Source organism: Pimephales promelas, chromosome 8 (genome assembly GCF_988280905.1).
Source record: "Pimephales promelas chromosome 8, fPimPro1.hap1.1, whole genome shotgun sequence".
Lineage (NCBI taxonomy): Eukaryota > Metazoa > Chordata > Actinopteri > Cypriniformes > Leuciscidae > Pimephales > Pimephales promelas.
In genome coordinates this window covers 11,791,753-11,813,249 of record NC_142776.1, presented here as the reverse complement: position 1 = coordinate 11,813,249, position 21,497 = coordinate 11,791,753, and the positions used below count along the sequence as shown (strand labels likewise).

General features: G+C 39.5%; 1 protein-coding gene across 2 annotated transcripts in view; it reads right to left on the bottom strand.

The window, feature by feature from the left end:
* stk11ip (serine/threonine kinase 11 interacting protein) overlaps positions 1 to 21,497 on the bottom strand; it is a 59,451-nt gene that overhangs the window by 17,058 nt on the left and 20,896 nt on the right. For both annotated transcript variants that reach the window (XR_005620108.2, XM_039655928.2), the window contains exons 21-22: positions 21,398 to 21,495; positions 10,665 to 10,843 (exon numbers count right to left, since the gene is read on the bottom strand). Coding sequence is in view for 1 of the 2 variants with exons in the window: in XM_039655928.2 (XP_039511862.2) it covers positions 10,665 to 10,843; positions 21,398 to 21,495 (277 nt within the window). In the remaining variant the exon portion in view is untranslated. The remainder of the gene's footprint in view (positions 1 to 10,664; positions 10,844 to 21,397; positions 21,496 to 21,497) is intronic.

Sequence of the window (21,497 nt, the reverse complement as noted above, 5' to 3'; positions counted from 1 at the left end):
TAGGCGGAGGTCTAGAATGGGACGCAAGCCGCAGCCTTTCTTCGGAACCAGGAAATAACGGCTGTAGAAGCCTTGTTCGTTTCCACCGAAGGAACCTCCTCTATAGCACCTTTGAGAAGGAGGGAAGAAATTTCCTGCTGTAGTACAGAAGCCTGAGTGGCGCTGTCAACTACAGTTAGAAAAATCCTGTTGAAGCGGGGGCTGGAGCAAAACTGGAGAGTGTAGCCGAACCAAACTGTGCGAAGAATCCACGGCGATATCCCTTGTAAGCGCTCCCATTCTGGAAAGAAATGTGAAAGAGGAAGAGGGGTGTTGCAATGCAGATGACATACCTGAGTGAGGGTGTCGTATTGAAGATCATAGAGTTGAGAGGTTGTCTGTGTAGGAGAGCACTTGGCGTCCTGACACGTGATTGGAGGCAACAATGCTGGGGTCTGGATGACCGGGCCTGTCTGCTCCAGAGGAAAAAGAGGAGTGTTTCTGAGGAAGCAACCGGCAGTAAAAGAGTGTGTAGGGGGAGAGGGGAGAGAACAAAAGGTGTCTCCTTCCTCTCGCACCGGGCTGAGTAGAGGCGGTAAAATAGGGCCTGCTCTTCGAAACACCCTGGGTGGCGAAGGAGACAGGGTAAGGAAAGGAGAGCTGGTTGGAGGTGGACAGAAATGCTTGCGCGGTCTGTCCCAACCTCGTGTATGTGGAGGAGCTCTCCTTTTTCTGACCAAAGGGTCAGGAGCGGGACGAGGCAGCTGGGGCAGACGGTTTGTCGGATCGCTTCAGCTGCAGACGCTTGTCAGGTCGTTGACGGGGGAACAGGCGACCGCGGGCTCCCCAAACCGTAGAAGGTGGGGGATGCACTGGGTCACTTCTCATGAAAGAGAACTCTGTTCTATGACAAGAACGTTCTCTAGGTCTTTGGGCTGGGAAGGGAATGGAGGATTCCCTAACTCTCCTGGGCATGAACTGTTTAATCGTGGCCGATTGAGACTTGGAGGCACGAAATTTCTCAACCACTGTGTTGACCGCCTCTCCAAACAGCCCTGACTGTGAGATAGGGGCGTCAAGGAGGAAAACCTTCTCCTTATCGCGGATTTCAGTGAGGTTAAGCCATAAGTGGCGTTCCGCAGCTACCGCCATAGAGCGGCCTACCGCACGTGCGGTATGTTTGGTGGCCCTCAAAGCCAAATCCGTGGCCATGCGAAGCTCTTTCACAGCCCCAGGAGTCACACCACTACCCTCATCCATCTCCTTAAGGACATCGGCCTGGTAGGCCTGAAGGATGGCCATAGTGTGAAGGGTCATGCCTGCTTGTCCAGCTGGCATATAGGATTTTCCGATGAGAGAGGAAAAAACAACGGAGCAAGATGGCTGGCCAAAGTATCTTCAATCGCTGGAATGGCAGAGTAGCCCTGTTCCACAGAACCCACAAGGTTGGTGAAAATCAGCAGCTGCCGCATTAGTGAGACGCGCAGAGAAAGGCTGCTTCCAGGATCTGGAAATCTCTTGATGCAGATTATTGAAAAACGGCAGTTTTCTCTATTGTGGCCTAGAATTAGGGCCACTGAGAAACCTCTCGTCAAGTTTGGATGACTGAGACTCGCGGGGCTCGTCAGGCCAGTCGATAGAGAGTTTCTCCGTAACGCGCGAAAGCACTTCCACGAGCTCAGAGTAGGCCGCGGTAGGCCGCGCTTCCTGGCCACTAGGCGGGATAACGTCATCGATAAAAGCAGGCCCGAAATCCTCGGAGTCGAAAGCCGCGGTAAAAATTACGTCCTCCAGCCCGAAAGAAACAGAGTCACATGCTCCCGGGCTGGGGCATACATAATCATGAGTGAACTCGACTGGCATGTGAGCGTGCTCAGGAGATGAAGGGAGAGAAAGAGCGGGGCCTGTCTGCTCAAACTCCACATCCTCGAGCTCAACATCCGAACCCCAGATCGCGGATCCTCGAGAGGCCTCGGGAGCGCGACGGGGGAGGCGAATTTAGAATCCTTCTCAAAAACCGTGAGCCGAGAGCGGAGAGTTTTTAGAAGTAAATTATCACAGGATTTACATTTAGACGATCCTAAAACGGCCTCGCGCGCATGTGAGAAATCCAAACATTTGTTGCACTTACTGTGAGGGTCGTCGCTTGCAATGAAGCGAGCACATGGCGGAGAGCAACGTCGGTACTCCATTGCAGCTTCACTGGAAGGAGAACTGAGTTCCACTTATTCAGTCGCTGAAGTGCAAGAAGAATCCGTTTATAGGCTTAGAAAAACAGAGAACGAAGGACGATGTGATCGCTTCATGAAGGCAGAGAAATCTGAGGGGAAGATGGCGCACGCGCGTATATGATTATGCGACGTGATTGCGTCGGGGCAGGGTCAGATTGCGCGAGCGCCATCAGCCAATGAATTGGCGTGATTCTATTGGGCTTCAGACAATCGGCACATTTAGAGAATATCCCACTGCGCTTTCCGCAGCGTTGAGTGAACCTATGAAAGAGAACGAAGATACAAGACGGCAAGTTGTATTTGAATGTGTTGCTATTGACGACGGTCATTATAAGGAAGGAAATTTTCACAGAATACAATCCTGCTTTAAAAAGTGCATGGAACTGCTTGTTTTATTTGTTGTTATTTGTTGTACATTTATTAAATATAAAAATGTTTTCAGTGTGGGCATGAGTTGTTTTTGAACACTTTCATCTCGTTTTAACAAAACCGTGATAATACTGATAAATTTTCATTTTCAGTCAATTTTCAGTCCCATCTCTAGCATTGACCAAAGAAACTGAAATTCCTGAGTGAAATTTAAAACAGCAAGTTTCAAAACAACCTGGGAGAACAATGTCTTAACCCTCAGGTGCTCTTCAGTCATTTCTGACCGAAAAAATTTCTGTTTTGAATTTCTAAAAATCACAGCTTCATTAGAATGTTATGAAACTTGGTGACTTTTATGGCATTATGTATGTGAATACAAAAAAAAAAAAAAAAAAAAAAAAAGAGGCCCCGCTCTTTCTCTCCCTTCATCAGCATGTTAAGTGGTCGTAAACAAAATATTCACACTTGTGGTCTTCAGTCAAAAATGACCGACCCAAAGGAAATGAAGGGGAAATTGAGAAAAAAAAAAAAAAAAAAAAAATTCTCTGAATTTTTGTATGTGCAATCTACAAATCGGCCACAATTCTAAAAAAAGTACACCGCAGAAAAGGGGTGACACTACAACATCTAGAGTGACAAACCCACGCACACACACACACACACACACACACACACACATACAAACACACTTTTATACACATACACACCAATAAATTTTGATTACAAAAAGTATGTTTTCAATTTTTAAAAATCACAGCTTCATCGGAATGTTACGAAACTTGGTGACTTTTATTGCATTATGTATGTGAACACACAAAACAATTGAGGTCATGATCTGAGCATGCTAAGTGGTCTTAAAAAATTAGCCACACTTGTGGTCTTTGGTCAAAAATGACCCCCATAGGAAATGAATGGGAAATTGACAAAAACTAGGGCCGTGCAAAAGTTAATTGCGATTAATCGCATCCAAAATAAAAGTCTGTTTTACATAATATATTTGAGTGTGCTGTATATAATTATTTTGTATATATAAATACCTATGCATGCATGTATATATTTAAGAATTATTTGCGCTTAAATTCTGTATATATATATAAATACATAATCTATATTATATAAATATAAATATTTTATATAGGAATAACACATTTTCTTAAACATATACATGCATGTGTGTGTATTTTATATATACAAAATAATTATATACAGCACACACAAATATACTATGTAAACAGAGACTTTTATTTTGGATGCGATTAATCGCAATTAACTTTTGCACAGCCCTAACAAAAACACAAAAATTCACAAATTTTTATTATTATTTTTTTTAAACTTTTTTTTAAATAAAAAAACGTTTTTGAGATTGTTTAAACTATATATTCAAATCCACCAAAAAAAAAAAAAGTGTGTTCATAAACATCTGGGGAATTCACATGCTTCTCCATAGAGAGCTGTATATGCCATCTAGTGGTTACATCATGATTCTACGCTTTTTCTCTATACTGTAACCAGATGGTGCTAATTTTCTTCAAAAAATATATTTTTTTTCTGAAGGCCTAGACTCTATATTAAACTAAAATACTGCATTAATAATTTTTTGGGAAAATATATATATAGAAAAACAAACAATATATATATATATATTTTTTTTTTTATTTTATTTTTTTTCCATGGCAAAAACAAATGGTAAATGGATTGCATTTATATAGCGTTTTCATAGACCTAATGGCCACCAAAGTGATTTACATTTTGCCTCACATTCACCCATTCATACACTCATTCATACACCGACGGCGGTGTCAGCCATGCAAGGCGCCAGCCAGCTCGTAGGGAGCAGCTGGGGTTAGGTGTCTTGCTCATGGACACCTCAACACTTGGTCAAGTGGAACCGAGGATTGAACCACGAACCTTTCGGTTTGTAGACAATCCACATGAACCACTGAGCCACTGCCGCCCCAAAGACCATAAAAATTGCATAATAGACCATAAATATTGCATAAATATTAACAAATTCAATCAAATTGTCTCAAAATACTAAATAACAAAGAATAAATATATTAGAACAAAAATAAATTGCATTGGTTTTACTGGGATGGAGGAAATTTAATTTTTAGGTGTCCGATCACTTTTGACCGGGAAGATAACAAGTGTGACTCCGAAACGAAGAGCACCTGAGGGTTAACAGAGAACATGGGTCCTTTCTAGCACAGCCATTAACCGTTTACACTTTCTGGTGTGATCATGCAGGTTTACAATGTACAACATCAGGAGGAACAGGCCCTTCCTAACTGAGCATTCAATACAACTTCTTGTCCAGGTCCAGTGGTGGGCAATATGACCAATTTCATTTCACGTTATTGTTATTTATTCTTTAAATAAGGTTATGATTACATTTCATAATTATTGTAACCATTTTCAATATCACAAAAAAATGTGAGCCATAATAAAAAAAAAAAAAAACTCTCAAGCTTACTGAAGACAAGTAAACTGATAAAAGAACAATAAAGCTAATTACAAGCATATGGAATAGACCTACCTGAAAAACTTCAAGCACTAGAAATAAGAAATAGCTACTACATAAATTGTATAAAGTAATAAAATGTATAAAAAAAACCCACTGCAGTCTTCACTGTATAAATTAAATATACATATATTCTTATTAAAGTTACAAAAGTGATTCAGTCAAGAGCAGTGAGATATTTTCTTTTTTTATTGATTAACATTAATAATGACAGCAGGTAAATTTGGATGCTGTCACATTAAGACTGACTGCACAGATCCAATCTACTTGTGCATTCTCTCTCTCAACTGTTTACGTTCACTTAAGACATAAATTATTGTGTTTGCTTGCAAATACATGGCGACTTTGTTGAATGTTCAAACTCAATTAGTCAGCAAAAAGCACTCAGTTCAGTTCTCACATGCTTTATGAGCAACGGCTTCCTGTGTGAGTGTGTCTCTCAGACAGCGCTGAGAAACATTCTCTCTGACAGCATGCACATATAGCAAAATGAGTTGTCTTTCACTGATTATTGTACTTCCAACAGTTTAAAATCACTTGTTTTTAAACCAAATACTTAAAAATGCATGCAAACTTTCATGACTGAATAGCACAGCAATGTCACGTGAGCGTAACCACGTTAGAGATGATAGTCCAAAATCTCTACCGGTAAATCGTGTCTACCAGTATATTGACCACCCCTAACCGGGCCCTAATTTCTAGACTGGACTACTGCAATTCTCTTCTGGCTGGACTTCCAACATGTGCAATAAAACCCTTGCAAATGATCCAGAACGCAGAGAGGCATCACTCTCAAGAACATTCTCATTCACTGTTCCTTGCTGGTGGGAATGATCTTCCGAACCCCATCCAGACAGCCAAATCACTCACAATTTTCAAGAAAAAGCTAACTTTTTAGCTAACTGCAGCCTGCTGAATATTAATAATAATATTATATAAATATAAATAATATATTTACCTATGCTCTCAGTATTCCTTAATCTCTCCCTATTCTAGCTTGTAATATCCTGAACGATGAAATTTTATATTAATAGCACTTTTTTGTGTTTTTTGCCTCTTTGGATAAAATTATATTTGTATTCCTCAATTGTAAGATGCTTTGGATAAAAGTGTCTTCTAAATGAATAAATGAAGAGTTCAGATGCAAAAGCCTCTAAGTGCCATTTGAAATTTTCTTCTAAAATGATCATTTTCATCAAGCTTGTATATTTAAGTTTAGTAATTTCACTTAAATTACAATGAAGATTGCCTATTAATTGTCATTTAAGTGAAATTACTGGACTTAAATATGCAAGCTTGATAAAAATGGTCAAATGGTCAAAATTTCAAATGGCATTTAGAGGGTTTTGCATCTGAACTCTTCAAATGTAAATGGTGCAGTTGCTCTGATAAATCACAAATTAAATGGTCCAAATGGGTTGCTGTGAAAAAATGATCCAAAACGATTGTTGTGAAAAAATAAAATAAAACAGTGTCAGTTTCATTGTTCAGGTCGGACAATGTGCCATTTTTTTTCTGTAATCAGGTCAATGTTTTGTTTTGCCTCTGCTGTATAGATATTTGTAACACACTTTTGTTCCTTTGCTTTCCAACAGTATGTGATGAAAATTAATACCATCTAAAAGAACACTGGGATAGACATGTAAATACTCCTGCTGGTTTGTCTGGTTGCAACTAGTTCCTGCAATTTGTAAGAGTGTCGGATATCTTTCGGCTTCTAAGATCACAGTGGCTGTGCCAGAAGGTTACTGTTTCCACAAGTATCCTTTCTGAGCTTGGCATACTGGTGGATTGTGGTTGAAAGTTCATACCGTCAGTTGATTCATGAAGAGTGACAATGGCAATGACCATAAATGCAAGTTATCTTGAAGTATTATACTATTTTAAAGGTATGCAGATCTCCTACGAGCAGTTCTACATCTAACCCATGGTAAAAAAAATATATATATTTTTAGTAGTTTGATTAAGGATTCTAAACCCCTCTCTAAACCCCTCCTTTCCGAGAGCCTACTCTGCTCTGGGCTGTGTTACCCAAAAGCATTGTAAGGCTAAGTCAGGGATGTGATTGTGCGACTGAAAAAAAGCAGGACATTTTTTTAAGACCAAGCGTAAAGCTCTTATTACTTTTTAAACACCTGAATCAGCCATTTACTGCATGAACTACCAGGAACTGTGATCAGTGACATGCATGGAAATATATTTAACGGCTATGATTTATTTCTAGTAAAACAAAACAGGATGTCTTATATTTGGGGAAAATGTAAGGGCGAAAACTGTTCTGTAGTTCTGTAAAGAAAACAACTGTGTTTCCAATACCAATCAATCTCATTCAGTAAATAAAACTCCACACAAACTTCTACAAAAGGAATAGGCATTTTTTGTATTTTGGAAAAAACTGTACACAAAATTCTGGCTACACATTTAAAACAACCTAAGAACCATTCATGAATTATATTAATGCTTTTTACGCATTGGAAAATGAAGACTACACAATCTTCTCAGCATGATGAATAAATGATATTAACTGGAATAAACTGTACACAGAAAGGGAGCAGAGAATGTGACCGATTGAGCTTTGCTTGCTCTTTATACGCAAAAATTACCTTTTACGTATAAATGACCTTTTACGTGCATCCGATACGCAATTTAGTGCTTACATATGATACGCATAGTAGGCTACATATGATACGCACTTTTTTGCCTACGAGATGCACGTATTAATTTTGCTTATAAAGAGCAAGCCTAATAAAAGCACTCGTGCTATAGGCCTAGATTTGCACTGTTTATTTAATTTAAATTTTTATGTATATTTATTTGAACTATTGTCTGTAATTTATTATTTTATTACTGGTTTACTGATCTTTATTTTGTACATTTTTTAAAAGTTTGAAATCAAGCTTTTTTTGTACCATGAAAGCCCAATCCTGTTCCTGGAGATTGCATATTTAAGGTCCAACCCTGATCAAAGGCTACGTTCAGACTATGACTACAGACTACAACCATGACACACTCAAAATTGCTTAAAGGAGTAGTTCAGTTTTAAAAAAAAAACTTTTGCTGATAATTTACTCTCCCCATGTCATCCAAGATGTCCATGTCTTGCTTTCTTCAGTCGACTCAGACTCAGAACACATACTTAATTTTGACTTTACAGGGACTTTAAGGTTTTTGATGAAAACATTCCAGGATTTTCTCCATATAATGGACTTCATTGGGTACCAAACGGCTCAAGGTCCAAATGAGAGTTTCAGTGCTGCTTCAAAGGGCTTTAAACGACGCCAGACGATGAATAAGGGTCTTAACTATCGAAGCGATCGGTCATTTAAAAAATAAATAAAAAAGTTTAAGTTTTGTAAGCACACATGCTCGCCTTGCTCTGTTCTGTGATAAGCATTCATGACTCTCCTGTTCAAACTCGTTCATCAAAATGAACAAATCTTTTTTCGAGTCATGACTCGAAGGGTCCTAGATAAGACACTTATTCATTGTCTGGTGTCTCATTTGGACCTGTCTCATTTTGGACTCTCATTTGGACCTTGAACCATTAGGTTCCCAATGAAGTCCATTATATGGAGAAAATCCTGGAATTTTTTCATCAAAAACCTTAAAGTCCCTGTAAAGTCAAAATTAAGTATGTGTTCTGAGTCTGTCATACCACAGAAAAATGTGATATTAGCCACCCAGCCAAATTTTAAATGATAAAAAAAGCCGGCAAGTACATAAAATAAGCTATCAAAATCTTGAAAAAATCAGCAGTTATCTCTGTTCTCAAAAGCTGGGGGCGTGTCCGCTGGCTGCGCTGAAATCACGCCCACTCGCGGGAAAGCTGTCGACGGTGATATTAGGTGAAACTGCTCTCGGAATGGGAGGATGAATGCTGAGGCGGAAGATAGTCGTTTCGGCCCCGTTCACCAGCAGCATCGGATTTTCAGCGAATGCCAGTTCTCTCTGAGGAAAGTTTATAAAACGATCCTGTGTAAAATGATCACTACAGAGGCGGGTGTTGCTGTCGGTGATCCTCAGATCTTCATCAAGGTTGGCTCAACACAAAATTAATCCACCTCTACTTGAAGTGATAGCTTTTAGGAAATTTAAATAAAGAGACACCGACCTGTTTTGTACATGATCGCATCCAGGTAGTAGCCTATGCATTTCCTTGTCAAAGGCATAGCAAGCTAGCAAACTGTAGACTGTAGTAACTAATAGTACTGACAGTAATGCAAATATGCGAATATGCTCTATTGTTAGGGGAGAGATCAGCCCCCGTCTATGGATCAGCCAACGTGCGTCATCAAGTTGGGGCGTGTCCACGAGCTCTTGGGCTCCAGTGCGTCGTCGAGCCCTGTTTTAGCCCCGCCCAAAAAATCCGTAAAATAGCAAGGGTGAAAAACTGTTTAACGGTCTAACTCCGTATTTCAGTACTTCACAGTTCACAGTCTTTGTAATATGTTTTAGCAATACATTTGTAACATTTATAAATGTGTTTAGAACTTTTTTGTTGAATTACCTTTACACAGACTTTAATTTCTTTTCAACTGAAGAAAGAAAGACATGGATATCTTGGATGAAATGGGGGTAAGTAAATTATCAGCAAAGTTTTTTTTTTAAAAGTGAACTACTCCTTTAAATCATCTTTCTTTCCCATTCTGACATTCATTTTGGAGTTTAGGAGATTGTCTTGACCAGGACCACACCTCTAAATGCATGGAAGCAACTCTTGGATGATTAGATAATTGCATTAATGAGAAATGAGAACAGGTGTTCCTAGTAATCCTTTAGGTGAGTGTATTTTAGGGCTGTCAGTTAAATGTGTTATTAACGCCATTAACACAAACCCATTATAACGGCGTCAATTTTCTATCGCAGCCTTTTTGGCCAAGCAAACTTTGTAGTTTTTCTTTGTAGTTCAATTTTTTATCGCAGCGCTATGAAACCCATTCATTTCAATGGCTTACGCCACACAAGGACATTTTGTTGCTTCATCGACAAAAGCGCAACCGGATCTAGCTAGACCGGAAACAAAAAAAACAGGCATGCCGCACACACTTGTTTAGGCTTGCGAGCCGGCCAAATAGTTGGTTAATGTTACGTTTTGGGTGGATGCAGAGCGCGAGATGGCGAAATGGATGCCAATAAGATTCTGCATGGAGTTTACTTTTAAAAAGTTGCCAAATGATTCTATGACAAGACCAAAGTGATCTGTGTGTTTTGTCATTGTGAACTGAGCTATCATCATCACAGCACGTCCAGTCTGAAATACCACTTGATGATGGCCAAGCACACACACAGATGATGCAAATTAAAAAAAAAAAAACAACAACACTTTTTTGGAAACCATCTTCATTCATTTAGTACATCCTTCTAAATATTGAGTAAACTATTCTTTTGCTTTCATCCAGGACGCAAATCTTTTGTTCATTTTATTAAACAATAATTAGTCATGTTGCAAGCAAACCTGCTAATCCATTGCTCACCCAACATTGTTTTCAATAAAAAAAAAAATTTCTTTTCGTTTTTTATTTGCTATTTGTCACTTCCACCGAGCATGCAAAAGGAAGCCTTGCCTGTAAGCTTGCTGAAGAACCATTTGCAGCGGGCACTGTTTCGCACTAGTAGTGTGTACGCTGCTGCCCCCTCATCAAACTCCAGATGGATGCTCTGAGAGCCCAGACCCACCTCCAGATAGCTGAGTTCACACAACCGATGGCTTTCTCTTTTCCGCAGCCAGTCTGAGGGTTGCCCACTGCATCAGGAGTAAGAGAGGGTTAAAGAAATGGAGAGGGAAAATGGTGAAGAAAAGTGATAATAAATATTTATATTATTTGTAACACTTTACAATGAGGTTCCATTAGTTAATGCATTAGTTAACATGAACTAACCATGAACATCTCTGTTCAGCATTAGTTAATATTTGTTGACGTTAACTCGCATGTACTAAATAATGCATCAATCCTCATTAACAGCATGGTTAGTTGACATTAGTTAATGCATTTGTTAACATGAACTAACCATGAACAACATCTGTTCAGCATGCTAACTATACTCACACATGTACTATTGCATCAATTCACATTAACAGCACGGTTAGTTATCATTATGCATTAGTTAACATTAACTAACCATGAACAATGCCTGTAAATTGCTTTACTGTTTTTTAAGGTTAACTGTACATATTTACATTAGTTAATGTAAATGTATTAGTTTAAACATATTTACATTACATTAATGTAAATATGTACAGTAAGTTAACCTTACAAAACAGTAAAGCTATTTAGAGGTACTGTTCATGGTTAGTTCATATTAACTAATGCATTAACTGTGCTTTTAATGTGAATGTTTAAACATTTAAATGGTTAGTTCTCCTAAAAATTAAAATTATCCCATAATTGACTCACTCTCAAGCCATCCTAGGTGTATATGACTTTATTTTTCAGCCAAACAGAATCAGAGTTATATTAAACAAATATACAAACTTTATAATGGGAGTGAATGGCACTGTTTTTCTGGAAGTCCGAACAAATAAAATGATCATAAAAGTATATGCATTCAACTTCAGGGGGTTAATAAATGCTTTCTGAAGTGAAGCAATGCATTTTTGTGAGAAAAAATTCCAGAATTATAATTTTATAAACTGTAATCACTGGCTTCTGGATAATGGCCGTCTGCATGCTCACAGGCAGACTGATCTCATGAAATTTGTATTTCCATTTTTGGTGTACTATCAACACGCATAATCGTTTTTCAGTGTGTTTATGAACGCTGTTGGCTTAACGTTACATTACTGTATAAATATATGCCCCTACCCCAACCCCGTCACTAAACCTACCCGTCACTGGGGTTAATAGCCTTTATGTGTATTCCAAAAAAATTTAATTTTAGACTTAATTCATGACCAGTGATTTGTTTAGTTCTATCCTCTTCAATACGTCATGCGTCAGGTTAAGATTTTTACCACCTGTTTACTTATTCTTTATTACTTATGCGATTGAATGCCATTTTTTTTAGGACAACACATTTTAATATAATATGGTGCATTTAATCATGATAAATTACAGAATCCTGTGCAATAGTTAAACATTAACCCTTGAGCATCAATTAAAAAAAGTTACACATAGGTACATAGAGGACAAAAAATGTCCATGTCAACTGTCATAAAAATGTGACGCTTCGGAGCACAGACTTAAGTTTGGTATCATTTTAAAGAAGATCCTTTGCAGATTATTGCTGAAGTAATATATATACAAGTAAATCCAAAAAAAAGGTATATAGGTATACGTTTCTGAAAATTATTTATAAAAAATATTTTATATATATTTTATAAATCAGGTTGTACTCAAAACTGCAATAAAATCAAAGCCATAAATCTAAATAGGTGGTGTTCCAAATTTAAGGATGATATCTCAAAAAATGAGCTTTCGGTAACAGTTTGTTTGGGCGTAGTAACATATTTTCCCCATTGGGTGCCAACAAAACCCTACTGGTGCTCACAGTGATTGGATTTGTTATTTGCAGTTTTTCTCTCTCAGTATTACAAACACACACATGCGCGCATACACACATATTTTTTTAAAACACACATACTAACCACATTCTGACATCCATACCAACACACCCACACAAATATCGTTGCATAATTTATCCAGCCGGCTCTATAGTATGCCAAAGCAGAAAACAGGAATAAAGTAAAGTGATATTTGTTTTATAGGCCAAACAAAAAATGCACCATCTGATAAAAAATAGTAAAAAATAAAAATTTGAAGCCTTGCCAACAGAATGAAAGCCTCTTAACAAAGATTGCATAATTTTATAGTTAACTGAACCGGGGATTAAAAATCGCAGTTTTAATGGGTTTCAATGGGGACATTTTTGTCCAAAAGGCACTGAGAGCGAGTATTTTTTGTACCTAATGCAAAAAATATATTTTTTTAAGAAAATGACGGTGAAATACTAAAATTCCAATAAAAATACACACCTCTGCCAATTTTTGCAGTTAGCTTTAACACAGGCAAAGTGATCAAAAAAACAAAATTGAAAAGGACAAAAAAAGGCCCCTCACGCCTCACATGTGCTGTTGCCATCGGCGCCCCATCGTGAACTGCTTGGTCCTTCTCCGGAACGACCAGTCGTTTCCTTTGGGGCACCAGCTGACGATCAGATGTCGATCGCAGCATTGGAGGGCGAGCTTCAGTCCTCTGGACATGACGACTCGGCTGTGTTACCCCCTTGGGGGTGTGTAGCGTTGTCTCAGACCAATCCAGAATGGGCTACGCTATGCTATGCTTTACCGGGCTGCAGAGAAGGTCGGGCTTGCGTCGAACCCTCCACCACGTCCCGAACCTTCTCGGTTGGACGATTGGTTTCTCGGGGCGGGCCGTGCTGGTTCTCATTGGGTCGTCGACTCCCAAGTGCGCCCTCTTGAGGCCCAGAGGTTTCAGAAATTGCTTCTTTTTTTAAAAAAAAGGGGGTCCGTGGTGGAACAAAAAGAAAAGGAAACAAAAAAAAAAAGATTAGTTTGCAGCGATCGACCTGAAGGACGCGTACTTTCATGTCTCGATTCTCCCTCAACACAGACCATTTCTTCGCTTTGCATTTGAGGGGTGGGCATATCAGTAAAAGGTCTTATCCTTTGGGCTGGCCCTGTCGCCCCGCGTCTTCACGGAAGTTGTGGAAGCGGCCATTGCTCCCATGTGTGAGCATGGTGTTCGCATCCTCAACTACTTCGAAGACTGGCTTATTCTGGCCCAGTCGAGAGAGCAGTTGTGCGAACACAGGGACATGGTACTCAGTCACCTTAGCCACTTAGGTCTTTGGGTCAACTGGGAAAAGAGCAAACTCACCCCAGGGCAGAGGATCTTGTCCCTGGACGGGACACGGAAGTTCTAGGTGACCTACCCCCTGCGGTAGTTGACACCATCACTTCCGCTAGAGCCCCCTCTACTCGGCGCCTCTATGCACTGAAGTGGAACCTGTTCGTTCACTGGTGCTTCTCTCATGAGAAGAACCCCAGATCTTGCTTGATCAGAGCCATGCTTTCTTTCCTGCAAGAAGGGCTGGAGCATAGTCTGTCACCCTCCACCCTTAAAGTGTATGTTGCCGCTATTGCCACACATCACGATGCTGTTGATGGTAAGTCTTTGGGGAAGCATGACCTGATTGTCAGGTTCCTGAGGGGAGCGAGCACACTTAATCCTCCTCGCCCACTCTCTATACCCTCTGGGATTTGTCTCTGGTCCTTTCAGCACTTCAGAGACCACCCTTTGAGCCTCTGCAATCAGCTGAGTTAAAAATCTTGTCCTGTAAGACAGTTCTCATGGTTACATTGGCCTCTTTCAAGAGGGTAGGGGATCTGCATGCATTTTCGGTCAACGAATCGTGCCTAGAACTCAGCCGGAATAACTCGCGTGTTCCTGAGACCCCGGCCGGGATACGTGCCCAAGGTTCCTACCACTCCCTTCCGGGACCAGGTAGTGAACCTGCAAGCGCTGCCTTCAGAGGAGGCAGACCCAGCCCTGACTTTTCTCTGTCCCGTTCGCGCTCTGCGTGTTTACGTGGACAGAACACAAAGCCTCAGGACCTCAGATCAGCTCTTCTTCTGTTATGGAGGCCAGCAGAAAGGGAAGGTTGTCTCCAAGCAGAGGTTGGCCCACTGGATAGTGAATGCCATCGCCTTGCCTAATGAAGCCCAAGCCATGCCCTGCCCACCAAGATTGAGAGCCCACTCCAATAGGGGTGTCACTTCTTCCTGGGCGCTGGCACACTGCGCCTCAATGACAGCCATCTGTAGGGCTGCGGGCTGGGTGACACCTAACACGTTCCCTAGGTTTTATAGCCTATGTGTTGAGCTAGTTTCTTTCTGTGTGCTCGTTCAACCAGCCGGTAACACCGAAGTTCCCGCTCTAGTTTCGGCTTCCTGCGCCACTCCCTTCCTAGGAATGGATACGTGCGCTTTTTTGCTCCAGTCGAGTTCCCCACTTGGCGAACCCTGTGTGTTCCTCCACACCCCTTCGGCAGTCGGACGTTGCGGAGTGTCCGACACCAGGCCTAGTGCTCGTATGCTTGTGTAATTTGTGCTAGGCTGGGTTCCATATGTTTGATTCATTTGGTGATCCCATATGTGTATTCTTCCACGACCAGCTCCCTGCAGTGAGCCTGTGTCTTCCCTTGGCAGAGTCTGCTCTGCTGTCACTATCCAGTGTAGTCGCCCCCTTCGGGCTGGAGTCACCCCAGTGATATTCCATATGTTGCACTGCTACTCCGGCCAGTCCATGTGTTTCTCCACATGATACCTCCCTTCGAGCAGGATGTGGTTCTGCAGCACCACTTTCCTCTGGAAAGGTACACTTTCCCAGTGTTATCCAAGAGTTCACTATGTGGGGTATAATGGAACAGCAGTTGAACTCCCTCTACGCAGGTCTTCCGCCCAAGCAGTTGGGGGTCTGAGAGTCTTGCGTAGGGCACTGGATATGGCAGCAACCGTGGCATTTTCCATGGGATCCCAATTTTGTCGTGGGGAAACGTCTCGGTTACTGATGTAACCCATGTTCCCTGAAGGAGGGAACGAGAGACGTAACGTCCCGTTGCCACCGTTGCTGACCATCACTGCATGGCCGTCACAAATCTCGGCTCCTCAGCGAAAAACAATGTGTGCGTGTGCGTTTTTTTTTAACGATGCATCATACTAAGGTAGTGAAGCATTGAGTTACGTCGTTGTGCAGGAAACGCACACCTGGTTGATTCTGCCAGTAACATGTATATCTCAGATATTAATATGCAGGTATAAGTGAAAGTCCAATTGGCTCATTAAATCATATTGAGTGGAGCAATCCACACATAAAAATCATAGGCACACTTTTTTGTATAAAAATAATACACTGTGTTTTTGTATTTACTATGAAATTTAAAAACAAAACAAAAAAGAAAAAAGAATGTAGCTGCAAGCAGCAATAACTGGGGCCAAGTGCAAAGACGACAAGACATACCAACATTTGTCAAACCAACTGCAGAAAGGAGCATTTGAAGACATTTAAAGAAGGCAAAATGGCTGAAAAAAAAAATCACATACTTTAACTAAAAATGTGATTAAATGGATCATCACTTTCGACCAACAGGTGGCGTAGTTACAAAATCAATGTGATGTGGTCAGAGTTTGGTGACGATGAAAAAAACGTTAGACCAGTGGCATTAAAATACGCAGATTTATTCAAAAGTTATAAGTATTATTAGAATTTTTGTTATAACTTTGACCAAAAGGTGGCACTGTCTTGAAATCTTTTGAGTACCTTCAGGGGATGGGCTGATGGCATAAACTGAGTTTGGTAATGTTACACCAATGCATGGGTTAAGTATAGCATGTTATGTTCTGTTATAATGTCACAAAGAGGCAAAATCCCACATTTTTTTCATGTGTTCTCAGAATGAGCCCATACATGTGTGTGTGCCAAATTTGGTGAAAATATCTCAATTCGGAGTTATAGACATCTATATGTAAAAACAAGAAAAAAAAAAAAAAACTGACACGTGACTTAGATTGAATTTTACAACCCCTTGCTATCAATATTTTGGCATCAACGCATTAGAGATTAACCAACAACCTATGTTTCCAAACTTCTGACGGTGGTTTAGTCTAGATCGGACAAACGGTTTCGAAGATCTCTGCAAATGTTTTTTTAAGCACTAAATTACTGCGCTGCAGCAACCATATGCCAGAACCTGGCAAGTCTGGTATCATTGGACTCGGTCGGCAAGGATTCAAGAGTCTAATGATATGACCCCCCGTTAAAATAAGTCAACTACTGCCAGAGTTATAAGCATTTGAAAATTATATTTTACCACTAGGTGGCGCTGTTTCAAAACTTCTCAGACTCCTTCAGGGCATTGCCTTGATGACCTATTGTGAGTTTCGTAACAATTCGTTCATGCGTTCAAAAAATACAGCATTTTTTAACATAATTTAAAATGGCCAACAGCCAAAAGGGCCAATCTGGGAAAATTCAGTCGACCTGCCATGACGACCTGAATTTAACAAGACCTCTTTTAATGTTTTTTGGACAAATCGTTCAGTAGTTACAAGCAAAAATATCAATTTTTCGCATCCCTGGACCGGTGGGTGGCGCTGCACCGAAAAGCAGCATGTAGCCTCAGGTCATGCTTATGATGACAAGTTGAATACGATAAAGCATTGTGGAGATACAGCCTTATGTCTATTTTTGGAAGCGCTATGTAAAATTAATTTGTGCTGTATTCGAGAACGACTTTCATCATTTTTATGAAATCCATAACAAATTATCATGACGGAAATGACGACATAGTGTGCAATCGAATCTGCTTGAGCCAAGGAATAAGATGACAAAGGAATTGGAATTCTAGCCATTATGGTTCAAAAGTTATTAGCATAAACAAGAGTGAAACTTTGGACAGTTGGTGGAAATGGAAATTTGCTATGAAGACTTTTTTTAGACTGTCCTCTATCAGTGTACCAAATTTCATAACTTTCCCGCAAGCGGTTCTATACGCTGACTTCACGCAGCCCCCATTTTGAAATCAAAAGTGAGACTCAGGTGGGAAGAACCCAGAAGTACGGATAGACAACAATTTACACTATTGATTTACGATTTACACTATTGGATGTTAAAGGGGGTTGATTGTGATTTCACTTTTTTCATTTTAAATAGTGTGTAATGTTGCTGTTGGTGCATGAACAGTATCTGCAAAGTTGCAGTGCTGAAAGTTCAATGTAAGCAGAGATATCGTCTTTTAAAAATCAGGAAGTTTAATGCCTACAAAAACGACTCGATTGGGACTACAGCGGGTTTTAGACGTCACTAACCCATACATTTACATCAACCCTCCCTCCGGAAAATGCAAAAAAGGGCATGCGCATATTTCTGCGGCTCGTCGAGTGTGCGCATTTTACGGAAGACAGCTTCCAGAATCTCCACGAATTCAATGCCGGATTCAACAAGTAACTGTTACTAAAACATGTAGCAGTTTCAGCTTTAAAACTAGAGGCAGCAGTTGTTGGGCCACAACCTGTAACTAGGCTAAGACTTAATCATTTTAAATGTATTTGCATGTATAATTCCAGACGTAGCCTTGTGATTTAATTTTTTTTCAAATGCCAGCGCTGGCTTTACAGCCACTAGGCTACTAGTTATGCTATTTTGTGTCTACAACAAACGCATACAAACATTATGGACCTGAATTTTCTATAGATACCTGTACTAATGTTTTAAACGTATTTTTCATGTATATATGCTTTATGACGTTTTCGATTTGATCAAGAACGTAAACTAATGCCAACGCTGTTTGAGTATAACATTAGTAGCCACTCAGTTGCTATTGTTTCCAGTCAGATGCTATTGTGTTAAACAAACGTGTATAAAGTAAAAAAAATGAGTTTAAAAAAAAAAATCTCCCATTTAGCTCTCCTTCTCTTAACACTACAAAGACAGTTCACCTATCAAAATAAACCTCATAACAGAACAAAGTCCAGTCCTGGGTGAACTACAACGGCACGCAAGTTTTTATTTATTTATTTTTATCCAGCGTTATCGTGTGGTGTGACGCAGAGCACAGGAGAACAACAGAGTTTGAAGCTGCTCGTTTAAAAGACCTTGCTCGCCTCTCAATCGTCCAATTTCAAAACGAGTTTCACAGGATGAATTTTGAGTTTGTAAGCTTTCGGATGATACCTAATCTATGATGATTACTAAAATATGTGATATGAAAAAAAAGCAATAAAAAAGGGAGCACCAGTTGTCCCGCTAGCAGGACGTGACTGTTAATTAAACCTGTTTTTCTGAAAATTCTGTTTCTGAAAATCACAGTGATCAGCCGACTTCAGATAACCATAACCTTTGTTACAGACAAATGATAAAATAAATAAAAACAGATTTGGAAAGGGCTTGAACCCAGCTTTAATATGGTCTCAATGGGTTTTCCCAGATCGCATCATATATATATATATATATATATATATATATATATATATATATATATATATATATATATATATATATATACACACACACACACACATATATATATATATTTTGCCAAGATAACTGCTCTGAGTTTTCTGCAATAATGCCTGATGAGTTTGGAGAACACCTGACAAGGGATCAGAGACCATTCCTCCATACAGAATCTCTCCAGATCCTTCAGATTTCCAGATCCCTGTTGGTGCTTCTTCTCTTCAGTTCAGACCACTGATTTTTTATATGGCTCAGGTCAGGGACTGGGACGGTCATGGCAGAAGCTTCATTTTGTGCTCCCTAACATATTTTTGTGTTAATTTTGATGTTTATTTTGGATTGTTGTCCTGATGGAAGATCCAATCATGGCCCATTATAAGATTTCTATCAGAAGCTGTCAGGTTTTGATTTTTTATCTGTTAATATTTAACAGAATCCACAATGCCATGTATCTGAATAAGAAGTCCAGGACCTCCTGCAGAAAAATAAGCCCCCAACATTAAAGATCCAATGGTATATTAAATTGTACACATGGGGTACTTTCTATCCTCATGTCCACCAAACCCATCTAGTGTGCTTACTGCCAAAAAGCTCTTTTTTTAGTCTCATCAGAACCCTGTGCCGTTTGAAGATCCAGTCGTGTCTGACCACTGAATATGCTAGAGGTTTTTTTTTGGCGGAGCGGGGAGGATTTTCTTGAAACCCTCTCAAACAACATGTGGGGATGCAGGGGTTGTTTGATTTTTTTTTTTTAGGCTTTCTGACCCTCAAGACTCAACTAATCTCTGCAATTCCCCATCTGGGATCCTTGAAGAGTCTTTAGCCACTCAAACTTTCATTCTCACCGTTCATTAAGAAAAAATAGACACACATCCACTTCCTGACAGAATCGTAACATCTTTAGTTGATTATAACATCTTACGTATTGCCCTGATGGTCAAAATGGGAATTTTCAATTCTTTAGCTATTTTTCTTATATCCACTTTCTATTTTGTGAAGCTCAACAATCTTTTGATGCACATCAGAACCATGTTCTTTGGTTTTATTCATTGTCATGGATGATTCATGAAATTTGGCCTTTGTGCTTCCTCATATTTAAACTCCTGTGAAACAAGAAGTCATGACTAGACAATTTCATGTTCCTAGTAACCCGGGTGTGCTAAAAAAGGTAAATATTAATGGGAATATATTTCATAGACAATTCTAGGGGTATGAATAATTGTGGCCAACGTGTTTGAGAAAAACATTTATTTTATAATGAGCCATATGGATTACTTTTGGTATTGGTACTTTTACTACTGATGGATGGATGCGCTTTTTTGGGCTTAAAAAAAGGGTGCCATTCACTCCCATTATAAAGCTTAGAAGAGCCAGAATATATTTTTTATATAAATCCTTTTGTGTTTGGCTGAAAGAAGAAAGTCATATAGACCAAGAATGGTTTGAGTGTGAGTGAATTATGAATTATAATTTTCATTTTTAGGTGAACAAACCCTTTAACTAGATTTGCATTTCCTGAACATGCGCAGCAAACATAGTGTTAAGCCGGTCACACACTGGACAAGCATTGTGTAGAGGGTGCACAGGTATCAAATGCCAGACACATGATTATGTACTTGCATTCAAAACTGAATGTATCGCTATGAATGTAAACATTTTCAAGAAAGAACAAGTTGATGAGTTTGTAGTTTGGTGTATGAAAAACAGTGCAACAGTACAAACTGAACTTGTTAAAAGTTTCCAACTTGTTCAAGCTGACATGTCACAAAACTATGTGTTCAACTTTTAGGACAATCTGTGTCATCCCACAGACATTTATGATCTCAAGTGTTAGGAACATTAAGGTTTTTTGCCTCTCCTAAAATGCTACATCAGTGCTCCTTTTTCATTGTCATGACCAAGTGTGATGTACACATCTTAAAAAGTGAATCCAAAGCATTTTGATCGCCCCCTGGTGGCTGGCTGCAGTATAAGTCATAAACCGCACCCTCGCCGTGTAATCGAAAACAAGTCAAATAAAAAAAATCTACTTATCACACAGATGTGTGTTCACGTAAGTTTAGTTACGTTTAATAAGTTTATAAGTTTAATAAAATCCAATTTGGCACTAATGTATGCTGAGAATACTGATTAGGTGAAGTGGATTGGATATTGTAGCCATTACATTTACCCCACTTATACATAAAACTCAGTATAATATAATAAGGAAAGAATTAGTGTTTTTTTTTTTCTAGACTACATAACACACCAACTTAAAAGTTGATTTTAGCGAACAATAGCTAGTTACACTTTCAAAACCTAAGAAGTTAACAGAAGTTGCTTACTCAGATTGTGAGGTGATTTCTAAGATGTAGATGTACTGGTCTGACACAACCATGAGGGAATGGAACTCCATTGAATCTCCAAACTTCACAATGGACATCT